General features: G+C 46.7%; 1 protein-coding gene across 1 annotated transcript in view; it reads right to left on the bottom strand.

Annotated features, from left to right (window-relative positions):
• BTK (Bruton tyrosine kinase) overlaps window positions 1–25,010 on the bottom strand; it is a 180,160-nt gene that overhangs the window by 35,694 nt on the left and 119,456 nt on the right. The window contains exons 13-14 of the mRNA XM_083159033.1: window positions 13,405–13,479; window positions 13,089–13,260 (exon numbers count right to left, since the gene is read on the bottom strand). Coding sequence (XP_083015159.1) covers window positions 13,089–13,260; window positions 13,405–13,479 — 247 coding nt within the window. The remainder of the gene's footprint in view (window positions 1–13,088; window positions 13,261–13,404; window positions 13,480–25,010) is intronic.

Below are 25,010 nucleotides of genomic sequence, written 5' to 3'. Positions count from 1 at the left end.
ACGGCAGCTTATAAACTCGAGCTGGACACCATCTTGCATGAAGCGGCTTTAAACAAATCCATCGACTCCAAACTCAGTATATCCCTCCAACAACATCACCCTGTCATCCCTCTCATCTACACGGTACCGAAAATACATAAGAACCTCACCAATCCCCCCGGACGCCCCATCATCTCTGCCAACAACTCCCTGTATCAACCTATCTCCAAACTTCTCGATGTCATTCTTCAACCTCATATCCAATCACAACCGACATTCATTAAGGACACCACAGCGTTCCTACTAAGGCTTCAACAATTTGATACAGTACCAGCTAATACTGTATTAGTCACATTGGACGTCAGCAGCCTTTACACGTCCATCCCACAGCAACTAGGGGTGGCAGCGGTAGCTTCCTTTTTAAGGACAAACAATATCGATGACATTGATCAAGCACTATTCACCCAACTACTCACTCTGACTTTGGAAAGAAACTACTTTTTCTTCGATGGCTGCTTTTATCAGCAGAAGAGCGGGTGTGCCATGGGCAGCCCGGTGGCACCGAGCCTGGCAAACATTTTTATGTTTTCTGAGGAAAAGGACAAATTCTTGAACAACCAACACATCAGCCAGCACATCTTGATGTATGTCAGATTTATAGACGATCTGTTCCTCATGTGGACAGGCCCCACAGATGTCCTCACTCAACACATCTCCACCATCAATTCGAGTCCGTCCCCCATCAAATACACCATAAATGTACAGCCCCAATCCATCAGCTTCCTGGACGTCAAAGTCAGCCTATGTGCAAATAAAATTGTCACTGAGGTTTACAGTAAAGCTACAGATCGCAATACACTGTTACTGGCATCCAGCCATCACCCCCGAGGCCTTAAACGTGGACTTCCGAAATCACAGCTTATGCGGGCGGCCCGCATATCAAGCACACCAGAAGCGGCACTACAAAGCACCAATATGATTGTCTCCCGATTTGTTCAGCGAGGGTATAACCTTAAAACCCTCAAAGATACCCAAATGGAAGTATTAAATATACCACGCGCAAATTTACTACAACCCACTCCGCGTACTCAAAAGGATGTTCTGCCTTGGAAGCAGCGCTACACCACTGCAAGCCCAGTGGTTCAACGTGCCACCACAGCCCTGTGGCCCATTGTGAAATCTGATCGATCATTACCGTGCTTCAGCAGAATTCGCCCCATGGCCTGCTACACCCGTGGCAAAAACATTAAGGACAAGGTGATGCATGCCGACATCACCGGCTTCGAAACCACAGCTCCCAAAGTCCACTTCCTCCATAAATCCCCTGGCTGCTACCGATGCCTCAAATGCACTACCTGCCGCAACTTGGTAGTATGTAAGACCTTTCAGCATCCCCATCATGATCAGCTTTTCCGCATCAACCATGTCTTGACCTGTCTCACTACCCATGTGATCTACCTGCTCTTTTGCCCGTGTCGACAACACTACGTCGGCAAAACCATAAGAACCATCAGGGAACGAATGGCACTTCACCGGTCCGCCATTAACAATGCCATTTCATCTAAAAAAGCAGACCAACCAGTGGCCCGTCACTGTTTGGAAGCAGGACATACTGTGGCTGACATCAAGTTTATTCTCATCGACCACGTACCTGTGCTGTCTAGAGGTGGCGACAGGGATGGCCTCTTACTAAAACTAGAGGCTAAATGGATCCATAAGCTCAACACTGTCAAACCATTTGGTTTAAATGACAGATTGAACTGGAGCTTATTTTTCTGAATATATTGCCCTAGCTAAGTCGGCACGTATGTCGCCCTCTAACTTGATTCATTGACATTGCCCCATCGAGACACTATGTCCCTAGAGCCATGTCCGCTCTACCGTCCCACCAGCGGGTCCACACATCTGGTGCACCCTGTAACAGTCCAGTAGTGCCGGCGGTGCTACCCGTTCGCCCGCTACTATCATTCCAGCCGCACTTGCAGCGCTACCCACCCGCCCTGCTGTCAGCAGCACCGTAAATCACACCACCTTGTGGATCGTCTAGTGTGTGTACCACTGCTCCCAGCACCTGGAAGACCACTGATTGGTCGACATTGACTCCATCGCCGACATGAACTGGATCCTCTATATGGACGTCTAACACCTGGGCATCATCAGCCTGAGTTGACTTTATTTCTACAGCCTGCTCTGACTTTACTTCCTATCTCGTTTGCCAATAGACTGCGAGCCGGCCCCCGTGCTATCCCCACGCATCGCATCGCATCTGATCCCCCGCACTGGTCATTGTATATTCACACGCTGTGTTCATTCATGTGTTAGTCCTGGCTATGGGGATGCTGATTGGTTGCTGGGGACGCTCACCCGTCCTGGCTGCGTTGCTATGCAGTAGGCTGGGTGACGTCAGTGGTGCGCGCTCCTGCCTCAGTGACAGGAGGTGTGCGCGCTGCACCCGGTGGCCGGTCCGCATCACATGGAGTCAGTGAGTATGTCTTTTATGGTATATATGCCTGGTCCCGCCGCCGTGCGGGCATTTACCTTGATGTCTATTACCTGTTACATGCTGTCTTGACAACGATACCCCTGAGTATCGAAACGTTGACTTTGACATGTAACTGCTTTATTCATTTGCTATAAAAATCCTGAAAAAGACCCCTGGAGTGACGCGTCTATCCTTCACCATATATATATATATATATATATATATTATATTATAATAAATATATATATATATATATATATATATATATATATATATATATATTATAATATATATATATATTATAATATATATATATATTATAATATATATATATTATAATATATATATATATTATAATATATATATATATATATATATATTATATATATATTATAATATATATATATTATAATATATATATATATATTATAATATATTATATATATTATAATATATTGTATATTATAATATATAATATAATATATATATATATATATATATATATATTATATGGCCAGGTAGCGCCCCACTTTCTTCACTGGGGAAGGGGGTGTGATGCGGGCGCCGCGTTGCTCCACGAGGTATCGCTCGGGGGGAGGCTGGCAGGTGATGCGATGAGGACTACCACGTCGGAACCCTTGGAATTCAAACCCAGCCCATTTATAATGAAAGATTTTCAGCAAAGTCTTTCGCCTTCTGAAAATCTCTTGCTCTTTGGGGAAAATGGTTCAGTGTGTACGCACTACTTTGGTGAAAGATATATCTATCAAAGATTTTGGCAAAGTCTTTTAATATGAAAATCTTCAAGTGTGTATGGGCCTTAACTGTGTACTTGTAGTACTACTGTCTCCTCTGTGCTGGGGCCTACCTCTGGTGCTGTGCTGTAATATATATTATATGAATAATTAATTATATTATATATAGTCCACTGGTGCTGCCTGCACTGAATCTGCCAGTATGACTCAGTCCACTGTTGCCACTGGCAGTGTTACTGCCTACCTAGTGTACCTACCTAGTACATACTAGGCTGCTATATATAATTTAATTAAATTTTTTTACTTGTGCTCCGTGGAACTGTAAAAAATAATTCCATGCTGCTGGTGCACTGACGTGTGCCACTGAGTGCCACTGCCAAGCAGTACCTATAATAAAATTAATTATTATAAATTCTGCTGGTGCACTGCATAAAGCTACTGGTGGTGTGTAATATAATTACCTTTTGTGGTGACCACTGGCAGTGCTACTGCCTGCCTGCCTGCCTGCCTGCCTACCTAGTAGTTTATTTTCTCTACCTACTAGGCTGCTATATTATTAATACTTAATTAATTGAATTATATATAGTCCACTGGTGCTACCTGCACTGAATACTGTGAATAGAGGTTGCCAGTATTATTTACTCAGTCCACGGTTGCCACTGGCAGTGTTACTGCCTGTGTACCTACATAGTAGTACAACTACATACTAGGCTGCTATATATAATTTAATTAAAAGGTTAATATAGCGTAGGAGCAAAAAAAAAAAGCTGCGATTTTAGCAGTTTTTATGCTTTTTTAACAAAAAAATCAGAACCCAAAACCCCCAAACCTCAAGGTAATCAGAACCCAAAACCCAAAAAGTGGCCTGTGCACATCCCTAGTTCAAACTGAAATCAAAATTGCAGTGTAAAAATAAAGCAGCGAGTATTTACCCTGTACAGACACAAACTCACAGTCTATTTCTACTTTCAATTCTGACGCAGCGGGGCTGTGCATCGGGATCGAATTGCGTTCGGGTTCGGCAAGCGATGGTGCAATTTCCACTAACTTGATATGCGATTTTGACTAAATTGCACTGTATGTGCAGAGCACACAGACTTGATCGCAAAGCACATTTTTAAGCAAATGGACAAAACCATGTTGCACTGCAGGAGATGCAAAAGTTATATGTGCAGAGAGGCACATATAACTTTTGCATCTCCTGCAGTGCAACATGGTTTTGTCCATTGCTTAAATATGCGCTTTGCGATCAAGTCTGAATCAGGCCCTATATTGCTTACAAGCTTTATAGACCAAGTGATTCTTTTGAAAGTAATAGATATATCCAGAGGCGTAACTATAACCGTGTGGGCCCCATAGCAAACTTTTGAAAGGGCCCCCCCACCATTGTCAAGAAAGAGAGAGAGTCATGGAGAGAGACAGGGAGTGAGAGATGCTGAGAGAAAAAGAGAGAGACAGAGTGAGGGAGGGTGTCATTAAGAGAAAGGGGGAGAGACGGAGTGAGAGATGGTGTTAGGGAGTGATGGAGTGAGAGAGGTTTCGAGTAGAAATGGGAGACTATGGCCCTTATTCTGATCGGTGCGGATATTCCCGCATTCTTACGGTGCGGTCCGCACGCCACGGTGTTCTGCCGCGTGCGGCCATCGTCCGTAGAAACGCCCACGGGTCCTCCGCATTCGGACGGACTCACTCTTTAAGAACAGGGCGTGTTTACGGACGACATACAAACCATGCGTGTGCGGGAGAAACACTCAGATTCTGCACGGTATTACAGAGTATTACAGAGTATGCTCGGGAATACCGCATCCGAACGGGAGCCAAGCGGTGCTACCGCACGTAAGCGGAGTATTTACGCCAAACAACCCACTATTATGTATCTTCTGCAATACATCACATGACCCACTTATTCAATTACCTATCCTCATAAAAAACTGCTTATTTGGAATTGTAATCAATTAGATGCCAATATATCCTTACAAGCATGCCTAACACATGCATTGCACACATTAACCCTTACAGCAATTGAAGTGCAATGGTTTCAATTAAAGCACTGACAAGCGTCCTATTAGTGAGTAATGAGTAAAGGAGTCGATTCTATTGGGTTCAGGTGTTAATGCTTGTAGTCATTAGGCGTACGTTCGCCTACCGCATGACCGAGTGGTGTCCGCAAAGCAATAGTACACTTGTGGACACCGCACATTTCTTCCCTTTTTGATCGCGTGCATTCGGAGTGCTATCCGAATGTACGCCCCCCAACATAAGTGTACTCCCCCGTGTCCGCCCATGTTTCCGCCCCGTTTTGCCCACTTTGAAACTACGCCCATGTGTCATTCCGCATGACGCCCATAATACGCCCATATTTCCCGACTGATTGCGGGGAACAGTTTTGTACGGGATTTGGCCGAACAGGTACGGAGTCAAGGCGTGGCACATGCGCGTTGCGTTCTCCACGCATGCGCAGACGCCGTAAAGACGCGATCCGAAAGTATGCGGTAAAGTACGCGTCAATCAGAATAAGGGCCTAAGTGAGGGAAAGAGAGAGGGGAAGTGTGGGAAGAGAGGAGGGGAGTAGAGATAGGAGAAAGAGAGACTAGAACAGAGTGATATAAATAGAGAGGGGAGAGGGAATAAGAGAGAGTGGAGAGAAAAAGAAGAAGGGCAGGGGAAAGAGGGGGAAGGGGAGAGAGAGCAGGGGAGAAAAAAGGGGGAGAGAAAAGAGGAAAGAGACAGGGTGGGCGAGAAAAAGGAGAGAGAATGGGGGAGAGTTAGAGGGAGTTAGGGGTGAGGTGTACCATGTCTCTTGTGTGCAGTGTGCAGGCCAGGTGCTCCTGCAAGCAGCTCCTGAAGTGTGCGCTGGGTGTTATGAGGGGGTCTCACCATTCAGTGGCTCCAGCAGTGGCTGCATCTATAGCCTGGGCCGGCCCCTGCTCTCCCCCTGCAAGATGCCCAGGCAGCTGCCGCTCTACTGTGCCCCGACTCCTGCAAGCGGCTCCTGTGCCCGGGTGTCTGTGCCGCCAATCTCCTGAGTCCTAGATGTGCTGTGCGCAGGGGCTCCAGCCCCCTGCAAGCATCTCAGGTACCCGGTGAGCCACCAATCTCATGTGAGCCGGAATTGGATGTCCTGTGGGCACGGACTCCTGCAAGACACGCATCATCGCGCCGCCGATCATCTGTGCGGGGTCCCGCCTCTGAATGAAGATGCTGGACAGCGGTGCAGCCTTTGCCTGCGCTGCAGCATATACTTGACAGGGTATTGTCTAATCGCTGTGCCCATATATCCACCCAAAAAGGACACAACTCTCCTGTTGGATAAAATTGGCCACAGCGGCCATCTTTATTGAAACAATACAAGTTTAACAATAACCAAAACATTCCCCACGGAGGTGGTCCCCGAGGCCCCCAATAAATTTATCCACACGTTCAAGCACTTCCAGGAGTTCTTACCCCCAGCCGATAGCGATTGGCTCGAGGGCACCAATTGTCAACACCCAGTGCTCATTACTTAACCTCACCCAGGGGAGTCCAGCCCCCTCATGGGGCCCTCCCCGCCGCATAATTAAGCCTCAATGCCACTAACCTCGAGGACCCCCCTCCGCACAGGCCACTGTGACAAAAAGACATTCTATCAATTATTTTACCTAACCTTCTAAAAATAGGGAGGGTGGGTGGGAGCTGTTGAAAAATTCTCCCAGTGACCCCTATTTCCCGCCTGAACCCTGCTTATAAACCCTTCCAACACCCCGTTAAGCCCCTCCCCCTATGACCCTCTCCTTTGACACCCCTTTTATGACTATCCTGCTAATCAGCTCCCTACAAACCCTGTCAGGGGAGCCTACCCCTAGGCTTTGCCTCAAGTCCGGCTCCTACATGACAGGGTATTGTCTAATCGCTGTGCCCATATATCCACCCAAAAATGACACAACTCTCCTGTTGGATAAAATTGGCCACAGCGGCCATCTTTATTGAAACAATACAAGTTTAACAATAACCAAAACATTCCCCACGGAGGTGGTCCCCGAGGCCCCCAATAAATTTATCCACACGTTCAAGCACTTCCAGGAGTTCTTACCCCCAGCCGATAGCGATTGGCTCGAGGGCACCAATTGTCAACACCCAGTGCTCATTACTTAACCTCACCCAGGGGAGTCCAGCCCCCTCATGGGGCCCTCCCCGCCGCATAATTAAGCCTCAATGCCACTAACCTCGAGGACCCCCCTCCGCCACCAAGCACGGGATTAAACCCTTAACCCCGTGCGCCCCCCCCACATCTGGAACGCTGTTTCAACTCCCTCTTGTAGTCCCAAAGACCAAATATCTATCCCTACAGCATTCAGGTGCACACCGTCCCCTCTCCAAAATGCCCCGGCACCAGACTCCAGTTCCCTGTGCCTCACCACCACAGCCCCGTTCCTGGCCATAAAACGCCCAATCGCCCTGTTAACTTTAATCCGTGCCTTATTGAGCTTGTCAGCCGACCTTGCATCCCTCCAATATTGGCGTGGCACAATGTCCGACCAAACCGTGATCACTTCCGGAAACATTGCCCATAAACGCAGGAGATCAAACTTGATATCCCGTATCAACTCCCTAAATGGTCTGCCCCCAAGGTCGTTCCCACCCACATGCAACACTAATATATCGGGAGCCCTATCGAGTCGAACAAAACGGTGAAATTCCTGCAATACTCCACTCCATACCATACCGCGCTTCCCCAGCCAGCGGACCAATGCCTCCTCTCTATCCAAACCCAGCTGGCGGCCGTTCGGTCTGACATCCGCCCGTAAAGCTCCCCAAAAGACATATGAATGTCCTAAAATCCAGGCACGGAGACTGCCCTAAAAACAGAAAAACACGCAGTCAACCTCAACAATCCCCTAAGCGAACATAAGAACGAAAACGAGACGATTCCCACCGCCCAATACGCTTAATTAACTCATCACCAAACCCCATTCTAGCAGCCTCAGTTGCGGCCCCAATACGGAAAGAGTGACCAGCGTATTCCTCCCCCTTGAGGCCCAACGTCCGCAGGACTGCTCTAAACACACTTGTGAACTGGAACCGTGACAAAAAGGACCCATATGCATGCGCCAACAAAGGATCACTTCCCCTGCCCACTCTGACTTCCTTAAACCTCCTTAGCCGTGCCACCGGGCACATATCCGACCCTGGTACTGAGAAGAGAACCACCCTCTTCCCCCTCCCTAACTGATCCGTCTTTGACCTCCTCACCAATAGCTCCACCCTATCCGAGTATAAATCTACATCCTCTTCCAACAAGCCCCCCGGCCTGGACACACTTGGACTCACGAGCTCACCTATCCGCAATGCGCCGAAGAAGGCAAGCGAGAAGGCAACCCCGAACAACCTTTCCTCGAAATTGGAACTACAAACCGCCCCTAACTTCACGCCCATATTCTGCAACAACTGAAAGGAAACCGGCCTTCTCTGATCCTGTACCACATGGCCTCTCCTCCAACCTTTCAATGCTTGCGCAATCAGGAAATTCTTAGTGACATCAGGCCTACCGCCTGCACGAAACCCAAAAGCCAAGCCCGCCATGCAGCGCGTGATTTTTGCCACTGACCAACCAATCTCCTTACAATGGCCTATATATAACAGAACGGCCAACTCATCGTCATCCTCCTTCAAACCTGCTACCTCACGCCATTCCAACCAGCTCCGCCAGTCCTGATTATACGCCGACCATGTATTCGGGGCCAAAGATTCCCTGATGAGCTGGTAAACTACCCGTCCAGCAGATCCCAGAGCCGACTCTGGAACCCGGTCCCCTCCCTGTCCGCCTCTGGCGCCAACTCCCGGAAACGCTCCCACTGTGAACGAGATAAAGAATCCGCAATACCGTTAGAGACACCGGGGACGTGCCTCGCCACCACCCACAAATTCAACGCCAGACATTCCAATACTAACTGCTGCAGAATAGTGACCACTGGCGGTGAAGATGCCGACAATTGGTTAATGGCCATGACAACCCCTAAATTATCGCAGTGAAAACAAATCTTCCTATTGCGGAACAACTCCCCCCAAACCACTACTGCAACCAAAATAGGAAACAACTCCAACAATGCCAAGTTTTTTACCATGCCCCTCTGCACCCAAGACTCAGGCCACCGGCCTACACACCAATGTCCCTGGCAATATGCCCCAAAACCGCCACTCCCGGCCGCGTCTGTGAAGAGGTCTAGCTCCGTGGCCACGCATGCGTCCGACATCCACAAAGCTCTGCCGTTAAAAGCCTCCAAAAATGTTGCCCATACCCGCAAGTCACCTTTCAATTCACTACCTAATCTGACAAAATGATGAGGAAGAACCACCCCTGCTGTCGCTGCTGCCAGCCTCCTGCTGAATATGCGGCCCATAGGCATAATGCGACACGCAAAGTTTAATTTACCCAGCAAGGACTGCAATTCCCGCAATCTAATTTTTTTCACCAGCAATGCCCTCCCTACCTCAGCCTTCAAACCCAGCAGTTTCTCCTCGGGCAAGCGGCACTCCATATTCTCGGTATCAATGACAATACCCAAAAAACTGATCACTGTCGCCGGGCCCTCCGTCTTACCAGGTGCAAGCGGGACCCCAAAGTCTGCCGCCACCCTTTCAACCGTCCTCAACAACAAGTCGCATACCCCAGTCCCCCCAGGACCAATACATAAGAAGTCATCTAGGTAATGAATAACTGAACTGCACCCAGAGACATCCTTAACCACCCACTCCAAAAAGGAACTAAAGGCCTCAAAATAAGCACACGACAAGGAGCAACCCATCGGTAAACATCGATCAACAAAAAACTCCCCGTCCCAACAACATCCTAACAAACGCAAACTAGTTGGGTGAACCGGCAGCAAACGAAATGCTGATTCAATATCAGTTTTTGCCAACCGGGCCCCTTTCCCAAACCGCTTCACCCACTGAACAGCCGCGTCAAACGATGTATAAACCACCGAGCAGATGTCGGGGTCAATGCCATCATTGACCGACGCCCCTTTTGGAAAAGATAAATGGTGTATAAGACGAAACTTGTTCGCCTCCTTTTTAGGCACCACCCCTAAAGGTGAGACTATCAAATCTGGCCATGGTGGCGACCCAAAAGGTCCCGCCATACGACCCAGCTGTACCTCCTTAAACAATTTTTCCTGAACCACTTCTGGGTGTTCCCTTGCGGACTTCAAATTCCTCCTAAAAACCCCTGAAACCCGCACATCGGAAGGTATCTTAAAACCTTCCTTAAACCCCTCCTCCAACAACGCGGCTGTCTGCTGGTCGGGATATCTACGTAGATAGCCCAGCATCCTTTCCAGCCGAACCGGCGTCTCCCCCTTTTGAATTACCGTCCCGTGACTTCCCCCTGAAGCATTTATTTGCACCATGGGTCCCTCCACACGAGGAACATTCATGCTTAAATTTGCATTTTGCCCCAAACCGGCATGACCCGTCGTTGAAGGCAAAACAGAGTCCCTTCTGCATGGCCGTCCCGTTTGTGGCCTCCCTCGGCCCCCCCCCGTCCCCACGAAAGGGCTGCCCGCTTTTCATGGGAGCCGTCACCTTTAACCATAAAGCAATATCCTTATGGTCCCAACGTATGTTAGGGCGCACCGCCTTCCTCTGTCTAAACTGTTCATCGTACCGGAGCCAAGCCAGGCCCCCATACACACGGTGCGCCTCCCCTATCGCATCCATGTAACAAAACAAACCTGAACAATTGTCAGGTGCCTTTTCCCCAATCACGCTACCTAAAATAGCAAATGCTTGTAACCAGTTCGTGAACGACCGCGGTATCAGCCGATACCGCCGACGTTCCTCCTCCTCCTTCTTCTCCTCCTTACGGGGCCTATCCAGATTAAAGCGCTCCAAAGGGAGCAGTGAAAATATATCTACGTATTCCCCTTTCCAAATCTTCTCCCTCACTTCTTGCTTCAGGTGGGCCCCCAATGGCCCCTCAAAACAGACATACACCTCCCCTTTTGCAGTGTCACTGAGCCTCCCACTCTCTTCCTGCGTCTCCCCACTGCTCCCTTGTGCCCCTGCACTGCTGCTGCTTTGCCCACCGCCGGCCACCGGCACCCCGCTGCTAGCCGGCACCCCACTGCTAACCGGCACACTACTGCTGACTGGCACGCTACTGCTGGCTGGTGTGCCCGCATTCTGCGGCACCCACGCCGCCGCCGGGGACGGCCCCGCCCCCTGCCGCAAACCAGCCAACCAATCTGCAAAACCACTCAACAATTCAGTAAAACCCCTGCTCATCTCCCCTTGGAGGGCTAACCCTCCCCCCCCTGACTCTGCGCTAAAGCATTAACAGACATAGAGACAGACTCACCAGGCTGCCTGGGGGCTGTGAACCCAGCAGCCGCAGATCCAGCGTCCTGACGGGCCCCAGCCAATGTGGAAGGACCAGGTACTTCTCCATCATCTGCTGACGGTGGCATCTCACTTCTCCTGTCATCGCGACCCTCAGGTACAGCGCCAGCCAGCGTGACCTCACTGGAGGCGGAGCCAGATGGGCGCCGCTCGCTCCGTGTACCAGGCCTGCGTTCCTCAGCCCGTACTTCTGCCCCCCTGGCACGACTCACCCCGCGCTGGGCAGCGGCATGCACCGCATGCCCCGCCGCTCCAGGTCCAGTACCCCGCACCGCCGGATCTTCATGCACGTGGGGGGGATCCCCCCCGCGCGGAGGGTTCCGCCTGCTAGCTGGATTCCTCCCAGACCTGGTCCTGCGGGCGGAAGGTGCCCGGCCCGCAGCCCGGCCTGGAGGGTCCCTGACGGGGCTCCGTGAACGGCGCTGAACCCTGGGGGACACCGATGGGCTGAAGCGCTCCGGAGGCCTAGACCTCCGAGGCCGTGCGCCCGCTGAAGCCGCCTCTTGCGTTGCTGCTCCCAGTCCCCCCAGCAGACCGGACATCTGCTGCTGCAGCCAATCAGCCCCTCTAGTGCCCGCTGCCTCCCTAAGGGCAGCAAGCGCAGCGGATACCTCCGCATCAGCGTCGCCTGGGGAAGCCATGGGAGATGCCAGAGCTGCTTAGCTGTTGAGCTGTTAAAAATTCTCCCAGAGCTGTTGAAAAATTCTCCCAGTGACCCCTATTTCCCGCCTGAACCCTGCTTATAAACCCTTCCAACACCCCGTTAAGCCCCTCCCCCTATGACCCTCTCCTTTGACACCCCTTCTATGACTATCCTGCTAATCAGCTCCCTACAAACCCTGTCAGGGGAGCCTACCCCTAGGCTTTGCCTCAAGTCCGGCTCCTACAGTATGGGTAAAAAATCAAAAGGGTGCAGGGGATAGCCTGCTGGGCCCTCGGGCCCCATAGCAGCTGCATCCCCTGCACCCTCTTTAGTTACGCCACTGGATATATCTGAGATAAATATTTGGAAATAATTTATAGCCTTGCTGTTTTGCTGATTGCAAGTAACTCTACCCAGTTATGCCTTATTTAGTCGATGAAAGCTATTACAAAAAGTATTGAAAATACAATTTTTTCCTTAATATTTATTCTAAGGGCAGTACTTTATTAGTCATGATAAAACAATGGAGGCGAAAAATGGAATTTTTTTCATCTATTCACAATGTTTTACCGAAGTTTCTATTGGCCTATCCAATCTGTGTTGCCCGATAAAAAGTAATATTTCTCCCGAAACAGGCTCCATGAAACCTTTCTGTTTTCTGCCACCTAAGCCCTGTTTTCGCTGGAAAACAGAGGAGCTTTTTTGGATTTTGCTTTATCTGCCTGAGGTATGCAAAATGGAACCCCAGATAAGCTACGGCATGTGCTGTGTTATCGGACCAAATTAGATAACATCCGGCAAGCCTATTATTTGTTATTTCTGGTAATAAGATACAGGCTAAAATATTACTTACATCATGCACCTTGCTTCTTCTATGAAGGCATCCTCGGACATGGAGCCCTCTTTTACCATTTTGATGGCTACTTCATGCTGTCCTCTCCATTTCCCATACTTCACCACTCCAAATTGTCCATTTCCTAATTCCTTCAAAAAAGTCAGATCCTTGGGATCAATCTCCCATGAGCCTAGACAAAAAAAAGAGAAAAGTCACGATACAGTATGTACAGGTTTTCTATCAATCCCATCTGTCTTCCTTAGCATACAGTATATTTTGTTGCTGCTTTGCTTAATAATCATTAGCCAATGCCCAGTCTGAGCCCTTCTCTTACCATAGCCAAGGCCAGCAGTGGATGGGGTGCTTTTCCTAACATAAGATACAGGATACTTAAGCCTTGATATCAAACCTGTAAAAGAATGTGAAGAAAAGTCTCCTGAATAGCAAGCACAAACCCAACCTGCAAAATTATATACCATGATGATGAATTTGTTATAGGCATCTCAAAGTATAGCGATACTAATCTTACATTATAAAGGATAGTTTGTGCTCCATCAAATTCTGAATTTTTTAAAATAATAATTAGTAGGGTAATCAAACAAACATTAGGAATGGTTTTATTTGATGTCACAATGCAAACAACAGGACCATTTATTTCATTTATCTTGAATCTATGTATTAGTTCCTATTAGAGATGTGCGGGCTCGGATTTCCCAGATCCGAGCCCGCACGAACGGTATTTATCCGAGCCCGGATCCGAGCGGCGCGCGCAGCTTCCCACCTGACTCGGATCCGGGCACGCGGGCAAAACATCATTGCCGGGCGCTGGATTCTTGCGAAATCCGGACCTCTATATAAAACTCGAGTATCTGCCAGTGCATAGTCAGTGCCACTGTCTGCAAGAAAATACAAGAATAGACTTTCCAAACTTTCTGAGGCGCAACCAGTCCAGATGTTTTTCTGACCGTCAGTATTTTGTTCAGTCCTTCCGTTGATTTATCCGATGGTCCTCAAAAACAAATCAAACAGAGGAAACCACCGATTAGATACAGACTTAATGAAGGATGATTTAGATTCTGCTATTTGAAGTGAAGTAGGAGGGCATAGATGGGCGTACCCTACTCACAGCGTGACTGGCACTGTATGTGCACGTAGCGGGTACTTGTCCTGTTAGTGAATCTTCTACGGCCTCCTTCTTGACTCCCAGTGTTGTGTATACCGTAAAAAATAAAAAGTGGATAACAGTGTGTGACTCTGCTTACTAATAAAATCTTAAGGTACATTTGTGGGAAACAGAATCCTGTAAGCGCACCTCACTCACTTGTAACAAGGGAGGGGCACACATATAAAGGTTTCTTTTTCTTAATAATAAATCCAATAAATATGTGAATGTGATGGAAATAGTAGGCGTACCCCACTCACGGTTAGTATGAAGAATTCTAAGCCCGTAGCGGGTTCTTTGCCTTTTATAGTGTCCTTTTCAGGTATTTGTGGTGTTCAGGATTTCTCCATCCAAAGTGTATATAAATAGAAAAAACAAACAATGTGTAGTCTCGTCACAACTCCTTATACATCTATTTTAGACCCACACGGTAGTGAATATTCTACCAAAAGAGTATGGTGATCTCAATGTACTTCCGTACCGGGACTCACACTGAGTGGTGCTTTTTACAGGTGCGTAAAGGTATCTTTTGAGTGCTCATAAATCTGTGAATATATATCCTTCACCGAGTAAGACAAGATTATACCCCGTAGTGGTGGGATGATCTGAACAATGATTGCGGTAGCGTACCCAGACTTACGGTTGAGTAAGTCTTTATACTCCTATAGCGTTTTCTTTAGCTCTGTGCTGCTGGTAATTTGCTGGGAATTGCTCTTATACCATAGAATGAAAATCATGAATGGTTAGGTAATCCACCCCAGCTCCTTGATGTTTTAATCCGGTGGGGCTCACATTTGCAGCAGTGCCTGGTAAAAAGTTCAGAACATGGGGGACACTTACCTAACCATTCATGATTTTCATTCTATGGTATAAGAGCAATTCCCAGCAAATTACCAGCAGCACAGAGCTAAAGAAAACGCTATAGGAGTATAAAGACTTACTCAACCGTAAGTCTGGGTACGCTACCACAATCATTGTTCAGATCATCCCACCACTACGGGGTATTATCTTGTCTCACTCGGTGAAGGATATATTTTCACAAATTTATGAGCACTCAAAAGATACCTTTACGCACCTGTAAAAAGCACCACTCAGTGTGAGTCCCGGTACGGAAGTACATTGAGATCACCATACTCTTTTGGTAGAATATTCACTACCGTGTGGGTCTAAAATAGATGTATAAGGAGTTGTGACGAGACTACACATTGTTTGTTTTTTCTATTTATATACACTTTGGATGGAGAAATCCTGAACACCACAAATACCTGAAAAGGACACTATAAAAGGCAAAGAACCCTCTACGGGCTTAGAATTCTTTATACTATCCGTGAGTGGGGTACGCCTACTATTTCCATCACATTCACATATTTATTGGATTTATTATTAAGAAAAATAAACCTTTATATGTGTGCCCCTCCCTTGTTACAAGTGAGTGAAGTGCGCTTACAGGATTCTGTTTCCCACAAATATACCTTAAGATTTTATTAGTAAACAGAGTCACACACTGTTATCCACTTTTTATTTTTTACGGTATACACAACACTGGGAGTCAAGAAGGAGGCCGTAGAAGATTCACTAACAGGACAAGTACCAGCTACGTGCACATACAGTGCCAGTCACGCTGTGAGTAGGGTACGCCCATCTATGCCCTCCTACTTCACTTCAAATAGCAGAATCTAAATCATCCTTCATTAAGTCTGTATCTAATCGGTGGTTTCCTCTGTTTGATTTGTTTTTGAGAACCATCGGATAAATCAACGGAAGGACTGAACAAAATACTGACGGTCAGAAAAACATCTGGACTGGTTGCGCCTCAGAAAGTTTGGAAAGTTTATTCTTGTATTTTCTTGCTATTGTTTTTGGTTATTTGGTGATCACTGGGGATAAGTACGAACTTGAGGCAGCATTGCGCCAAGGAAAGGTCATATCCTATAACTGTTTTTACACAGTGCCACTGTCTGCTCTGCTGGTGTGTACTCTGCACTGCCAGTGGCTGCCAGCCCAGCCAGTACTACCTGGCCACTTCATTGTATACGTGCACTGTTATTAACCACTTGTATACCAGTCTGCTTGTGCATCTGCTGTATATTATTATTAATACCTCCCTTCTGGTGCATTTACTGCCGTATATAACTAACGCAAACTATATATACTCTCTGCTGGTGAGTCTACTGTACTGCCATATAAATAATAATAATACCAGTGTACTGGTGCATCTACTGCCATATATATAATAATAATACCTCTCTGCTGGTGCATCTACTGTACTTCCGTATATACCAGTCTCGTGGTGCATCTACTGCCGTATAAATAATAACTCCCTGCTGGTGTATTTACTATATAAGAAACTGTAAATAAATAATTTACTGCTGTATATAACTAAAGTAAACTATATATATACTCTCTGCTGGTGCATCTACTGTACTGCCATATAAATATTAATAATACCAGTGTACTGGTGCATCTACTGCCATATATATATATAATAATAATACCTCTCTGCTGGTGCATCTACTGTACTTACGTATATACCAGTCTCGTGGTGCATCTACTGCCGTATAAATAATAACTCCCTGCTGGTGTATTTACTATATAAGAAACTGTAAATAAATAATTTACTGCTGTATATAACTAAAGTAAACTATATATATATACTCTCTGCTGGTGCATCTACTGTACTGCCATATAAATATTAATAATACCAGTCTGCTTGTGCATCTGCTGTATATTATTATTAATACCTCCCTTCTGGTGCATTTACTGCTGTATATAACTAACGCAAACTATATATACTCTCTGCTGGTGAGTCTACTGTACTGCCATATAAATAATAATAATACCAGTGTACCTGTGCATCTACTGCCATATATATAATAATAATACCTCTCTGTTGGTGCATCTACTGTACTGCCATATATACCAGTCTCATGGTGCATCTACTGCCGTATATATAATACCTCTCTGCTGGTGCATCTACTGCCATATATATATAATATCGCTTTGCTGGTGCATCTACTGTACTGCCGTATAAATAATACCAGTCTACTGGTGCATCTACTGCCGTATATATAATACCTCTCTGCTGGTGCATCTACTGCCATATATATAATATCTCTCTGCTGGTGCATCTACTGGCGTATATATAATACCTCTCTGCTGGAGCATCTACTGCTGTATAAATAATACCAGTCTACTGGTGCATCTACTGTACTGCCGTATATATAATACCTCTCTGCTGGTGCATCTGCTGCCGTATATATAATATTGTTCTGCTAGTGCATCTACTGCCATATATATAATACCTCTCTGCTGGTGCATCTACTGCCGTATATATCATATCTTTCTGCTGGTGCATCTACTGCTGTATACATAATACCTCTCTGCTGGTGCATCTACTGCCATATAAAATATACCAGTTGACTCTACTGGTGCATTTACTGCTGTATAAATAATACCAGTCTACTGGTGCATCTACTGCCGTATATATATAATACCTCTCTGCTGTTGCATCTACTGCTGTCTATAATACCTCTATGCTGGTTCATCTACTGCTGTATATATAATATCTCTGCTGGTGCATCTACTACCATATATATAATACCAGTCGACTCTACTGGTGCATCTACTGCCATATAAATAATACCAGTCTACTGGTGCATCTACTGCCATATATATAATACCTCTCTGCTTGTGCATCTACTGCCATATATATAATACCTCTCTGCCTGGTGCATCTACTGTACTGCCGTATATACCAGTCTCCTGGTGCATCTACTCATGTATATATATATATAATACCTCTCTGCTTGTGCATCTACTGCCATATATATAATACCTCTCTGCTGGTGCATCTACTGTCGTATATATAATATCTCTCTGCTGGTGCATCTACTGACGTATATATAATACCTCTCTGCTGGTGCATCTACTGCCATATAAATAATACCAATCTACTGATGCATCTACTGCCATATATCTATAATACCTCACTGCTGGTGCATCTACTGCTGTATATATAATACCTCTCTGCTGGTGCATCTACTGCCGTATAAATAATACCAGTCGACTCTACTGGTGCATCTACTGCTGTATAAATAATACCAGTCTACTGGTGCATCTACTGCTATATATATGATACCTCTCTGCTGGTGCATCGACTGCCGTATATATAATATTTCTCTGCTGGTGGATCTACTGCTGTATAAAAATACCAGTCGACTCTACTGGTGCATCTACTGCTGTATAAATAATACCAGTCTACTGGTGCATCTACTGCCGTATATAAAATACCTCTCTGCTGGTGCATCTACTGCCGTATATATAATACCTCTTTGCTGGTGCATCTACTGCCGTACATATAATACCTCTCTGCTGATGCATCTACTGCCGTGTATATAATACTTCTCTGCTGGAGCATCTACTGCCGTATATATAATACCTCTCTGCTGGTGCATCTACTGTACTGCCGTATAAATAATAACAATCTACTGGTGCATCTACTGACGTATATACTTGCACTCTAGTGGTGCTGTGTAATATATTGCATAACTCCATATGTTAGGTGCCGTCTCTACGGCGCCTCTGGTGTCCGGCCGGCCTTCAGGAGACATGTCCCGTCGGCTGCAAGACAGCCGCGATTGCGTGAAGCTGTCAGACAGGCTGCGTCTCCTCCGCAGGCACTTTCTCTCCCACAGCGGTTGCCTAGGTGACGGGGACGCAAGGCAGCCGCAGGGATTGTTGATTAGCACACCTGAGGCAGCGTCCAGCTGCTTGCTATCTGTAATCAGGGGCGGACACTTTGCAGCAGGTGGTTGGGATGCCTTTATAGTGGTTTCATTTGGGCTGCCCCGGCGCTGGATATAGAGTTCTGTGGAGACTCTGCTCTTGCTTGGTTGCTGTATCTGATCCCTGTCAGTTATCCCATGTTGCCTGAACTCCGGAGGGCATCCCTCAACTACACACTGGCTATTATCCTCCGCCGCTGCTTTGCAAGTACCATCTAGCTTCCTTGTTTGCAGTTTTGTTTGGGAGAGTATTAGCCATTAGTGTGTCATCTGTAGTCAGCCCTACTGGTGCCTCTGTGGAGGTTGTGGCATCAGGCCACACATGCTGTGCTTGTATATACTTCTGATATTCCTTGTCAGTCTGTGTATATTCTTTTAGTACTCACTTCAGCATCAGGATTGTCTTGCTTGTGTATATTCTTTTAGGCTCACACCTGTTTCTTGTATACATCTTGGTCTTGTCTTGTCCAGTCCACTCCTGTCTAGCACTTGGTATTCATTGGCTCACGCCTCCAGGTCTCATTATCAAGTCCTAAGTCCTTGTCTTGTGCTTGCATTGCATGTGCCATTTTTGTTAGTTGTCTGTGATAAGTTAGATTTCTGTAGTCAGTGTAGGTCCATCCACTACCGGTAGCTGCTTCGTTCCCTTAGAGTCAAGTTCACACTGCCACTTGTCGAAATAAGTCCTGGCGGCATACTAGTACCGGTAGACACATTAAGTCTTAAGGAAAAAGGGCTGTTTTAGGCACAAAGGCTCGCTGGTGTGCTCTGCGGACTTGGGTCTGGGGGTTCTGGGTGGCTACCCAGAAGACGTCCAGAGGTCCAGCTCCTGGGATTCCATTCTGCCTGTCCGCCTGAAGACTCCACCCATCTGTCCTAATTCCCTTCTGCTGGAGATATTTCTTAAGGACTATCAGGATCCGTTACTCCCTCCTGGTGAGCATAATACCACAAAAATAATGGAGATCCAAAATATGGAGAATCAAATAGGGAAAGATGAAGGGCCACTTCCTCCTACTTCTGAATTTGCTGCAACTGCAAGTAGTAATAATTACATAGATGATGGTATGCCGTCAATGTCGTCTGCCTAAGGCCGATGTTCAGTGTCAAAGTACAGGGCATGTAAAATCCAAAAAGCCAAAGTTCAGTAAAAGGAGGACCAAAAAAAAAAAAAATTTAAATCATTGGAGGAGAAATGTAAAATTGCCAATGTGCCATTTACGACACGGAGTGGCAAGGAACGGTTAAGGCCCTGGTCTGTATTAATGACTGGTGTTTCAACTTCACATGACCAAGCAAGCACTCCTACTCCCCCCTTTAGAAATTTTTATAGATTTCAGCTGTCATCAAAAACACAGCAAACATCTCTGCCTATTACGAAGACATGTTATCACAAACCCCCAAGGAGAGTCCAAGGGTGTTGGTGGTTGCGATGCCTGACCTTCCCATCGCTGTACTGGAGGAAGTGGCTCCTTCCACCATTTTCAGCACTCCCTCTGCATATGCTGGAAGGATCACCCACAGTGCAGTTCCTGATTTTGATAATGAAGGCGTCAATGTTGTAGACCGAGAGGAGGATAATGATGTAGCTGGCGCTGAGGAGGAAGATGACGAGAAGGATGCTGACGTGGTTTGCTTAAATGAGGCACCAGGGGGGGAAACGGTTGTTGTCCATGGGAGGAAAAAGCCCATCATCATGCCTGGGCAGTGGACCAATAAATCCACCTCTTCAGTCTGGAATTTTTTTTATCCAAATCTGGAAAACAAATATATTGCCATATGTAGCTTATTTTAAAGCTTCAATAAGCAGGGGTAAGGATCTTACCCACCTAGGGACACCCTCCATTATATGTCACCTGAAGACCCTTCATAAATTAGTGTTTAGTTCAGGAACTGTGGCTAGGACTGTCAGCAGTCCAGGGAAACCTAAATCCCTTGGTCCTCCTGTTGGAGCCAAGCACCTGAAAAGCACACCAGCAACTCCCTCCTCGTCAATTTCCTCCTCGATCCGGTTTTGGGGGGGGGTCCTGCAGGCCATGTCACCAGCATGACAGACTCCTCTTCTATCCGGGATTCCTCTGGAGGATCCTGCAGCGCTATGCCTACCACTGCTGCTGCTGCTGTTGCTGCTGGGAGTCAGTCATCATCCCAGAGGGGAAGTCGTAAGACCGCTACGTCTTTCACTAAGCAATTGACTGTCCAACAGTCCTTTGCCATGAGGATGAAGTACGACAGCAGTCATCCCATGGCATAGCGTATAACTGCGGCCATGACAGCTATGTTGGTGTTAGACGTGCGTCCGGTGTCCGCCATCAGTGGAGTGGGATTTAGACGGTTGATGGAGGTATTGTGCCCCCCGTCTAGATTCCACTTCACTAGGCAGGCGATTCCCGGGATGTACAGAGATGTCAGAAAAAGTGTCCTCAGTGCCCTGAAAAATGCGGCTGTACCCACTGTCCACTTAACTACAGACATGTGGACAAGTGGATCAGGGAAAACTAAGGACTATATGACTGTGACAGCCCACTGGGTAGATAAAAACCACAAAAAAGTTTGTGACCCTAGGGCCACTCCGTAGCGCTAGTCGTGCTAGATCTGTATTCCCAAAAGGGATTAAATGACAATTGTCACCCCAATAGTATCAACAATATAGCAGTGTATACAAATCTATCACTTGATCAGTCAATTTATCAGTCAATTTATGAATGAGGCTTTGTGCAAAGTATAGCTAGAGGCAATTAGATCTTTAGTATAGTTACCAGTCCTGTACACTTGGTTCCAGAATGGTGCACTGATTTTTGTGGTTATTAAACCTCAGGTCAGTCTCTCCAAACTTTTTTTTACCAGAGATATACTCCGGAATAACTGTGATGGGGACCTTTTCCTGCTGGACCAGCCAGCTGGGTGGTTAGTAATTTGTAATCCACGTGTACTTGCGCTTTACAGGAACAATGCACAATGAGGACCAGCGGTGGGTATGGGCTCAAAAACGCGTTTCTCCGCCTGTCACTGGAGTCGGCAGCTTCCTCAGTCTGAGCCCACAATCATAAATCAGGCAGTTATATAGCGGCGACTTTCGCGCCCTTCATTACATCCGTACTTCCGGGTTGCACTCCAAGCCTCGTTTTCATTCTCATATATTTATAGGCTCTAATTGCCTCTAGCTATACTTTGCACAAAGCCTCATTCATAAATTGACTGAACCAATCGGCTAATCCCAGCTAAATTTAGCTTTTACTATATGTTTATTGTTGTATGTCTTGTCTGTTTGTTGTTTATATACAATTCATGAATTGCTATTGGGGGGAAATATTATTGTATATTGTTTTAATAAATTGCTTTATACTTTCTACAAAAAATGTATGGACATTTAATTACTGAGCAGGACAGCGCTTCTTAAAGTGACAGATACCTTTAGTGTCTGCCACTTATTTTCCACACTGGGTAGATACATTGCCTTCCGCAGCAGCAGCATCTCCTGCATGCCAGCTCCTTCCAAGGCAGGCTACGCTGTGTATCACTGGTTTCAGGGAGAGGCACAACACCGACAACCTCTTATAGAAACTGAGGGAAATCATCTCCCAGTGATTTACCCCACTTTAGACTTTCCTAGGGATTTGTGGTGTCGGACAACGCCAGTAACATTGTGCAGGCATTACACATGGGCAATTTCCAGCACATGCCATGTTTTGCTCCCACAATAAATTCGGTGGTGCAGCATTTCATCAGAAGTGACAGGAGCATGCAGGAGTTGCTTGCGGTGGCCCGGACAATTTTTGCATTCTGCCACTGCTTGCCGAAGGCTGGAGCAGCAGCAAAAACTCCTCAACCTGCCCTGTCATCAGCTTAAACAAGAGGTGGTGAAGTGCTGGAACTCCACCCTCTATATGCTGCATAGGATGGAGGAGCAGCAAAAGGCCATTCAAGCCTACACGGCCACTTAGGCATAAGCAGAGGAGCGGGGCTGCACCCGACTCAAGCACAATGGAGGCTGATTTCCGTGTTGTGCAAAGTTCTCCAGCCGTTTGAACTTGCCACACGTGAAGTCAGTTCCGACACTGCCAGCTTAAGTGAGTTGATTCCCCTGATCAGGCTCTTGCAGAAGCAGCTGGAGAAAGTGAAGGTGTACTAAAGCATTGCGATTCTGCAAAGCATGTAGCTCTTGTGGATGAAGCCCTCCATACGCTTTGCCAGGATACGAGGGTGTTCAGTCTGTTAAAGTCAGAGAAATACATTCTGGCCACTATGTTCAATCCTCAGCTTAAAGCGTATGTTGTGTCTCTGTTTCCAGTGGACACAAGTCTACAAAGGTGCAAAGACCTGCTGGCCAGGAGATTGTCAGCTGAAGGGGACCATGACACGGCCACAGCTCCTCCTTCATTTTCTCCCACACCTGTGGTGGCGAGGAAACAGCTGCGATTTCCCACACAACTCGCTGGTGGTGATGCAGGGCAGGTAGGAGAGAGTTTGGACATCTGGTACAGACTATAGGACCTGCCAATGATTGCTGACATGTCTACTGTCGTTGCATTGGATGCTGTCACCATTGAAAAAATGGTGGAGGATTACTTTGGTGACAGCATCTAAGTAGACATGTCAGTCAGTCCTTTCCTGTACTGGCAGGAAAAAAAGGCAGTTTGGAAGCCCCTGTACAAGCTGGCTCTATTTTACCTGAGTTGTCACCCATCCAGTGTGTACTCCGAAAGAGTTTTTAGTGCAGCGGGGAACCTGGTCAGTGAGCGGCTAAGGTGGTTGCTTCTGCAAAATGTGAGAAGATGATGTTCATAAAAATGAATGATCAATTATTCAATGAAGACCAGGAATTGCCTCCAGAGATTATAAAGGGCCTGTGATTGTGGAGTCCAGCTGGGATGAATTGATAATCTGTGAAGATGAGGAAGTACACACTGAAGGGGGCGAGGAATCAGAGGAGGAGGATGACGAGTGATGATTACATCTTTTCTCTGCTGAGCCAGTTTATACAAGGAGATATGATTGCTTTTTTTTGTGTGGGGGCCCAAACAAACCAATCATTTCAGCCACAGTTTTGTAGGCCATTCGCCAAAATGTTTGGTTTGTTAAAGTGTGCATGTCCTATTTCCGCAACATAAGGGTGGGTGGGAGGGCCCATGGGAAATTCCATTGTGTATCACCATTCATTAATCCCACTGCTGAGAGTCATTGATATGTGAGATAAGTGGACTCGTCTTTAATCACATACAGCTGTTTGTTCTAAAGTTGTAATAATCACAGTGCTGAGCAATCCCACTGCTGAGAGTCATTGATATGTAAGCTGCATGAATCGCCCACTGCTCCTCGACTGGTCATCGCCTGGTTATATGTGGTCAGAAGGTTCCACTCCTTTGCAGCTCCACAGTGCAGCTATTGCATTGCTGCATGAATCGCCCACTGCTCCTCGGCTGGTCGTCGCCTGGTTATATGTGGTCAGAAGGTTCCACTCTTTTGCAGCTCTGCAGTGCAGCTATTGCATTGCTGCAGGAATCGCCCACTGCTCCTCGGCTGGTGGTAAACATGATCAAGCCAGATAGGGGTCTTATTGGGTATTAAACTGACAAAAACATATACACACTCGCAGAACAACTCAGTGCTGCACGAAACGCCCACTGCTCCTTGGCTGCACATCATAAACACAATCAAGCCAGATAGGGGTCTTTTTGGGGCCTAGTTTTTCAAACTGCCATCCTGTATGCCGCTGCAGTGCCACTCCTGGATGAACCACGTGTTTGTGCCGCACACTTGTGTGGCTTAGCATAGTTATCCAGCTACCTCAGTACAACCCTTTGCCTGAAAAGCAATATTGTGAGGTGTTCAGAATAGACTGGAAATGAGTGGAAATTAATGTTCTTGAGGTTAATAAGAGCATAGGAGTAAAAAAAAAACTAGCAGTTTTTATGCTTTTAAAAAAATAAAAAAAAATCAGAACCCAAAACGTTTAGAAGGTGTTTTGGCAAAACCCGTTAGAACCAAAAACCA

This window comes from Crinia signifera, chromosome 9, assembly GCF_055691185.1.
Source record: "Crinia signifera chromosome 9, ASM5569118v1, whole genome shotgun sequence".
NCBI lineage: Eukaryota > Metazoa > Chordata > Amphibia > Anura > Myobatrachidae > Crinia > Crinia signifera.
Note: the sequence above shows the minus strand (reverse complement) of the source record. Positions and strands in the feature narration are given on the sequence as shown.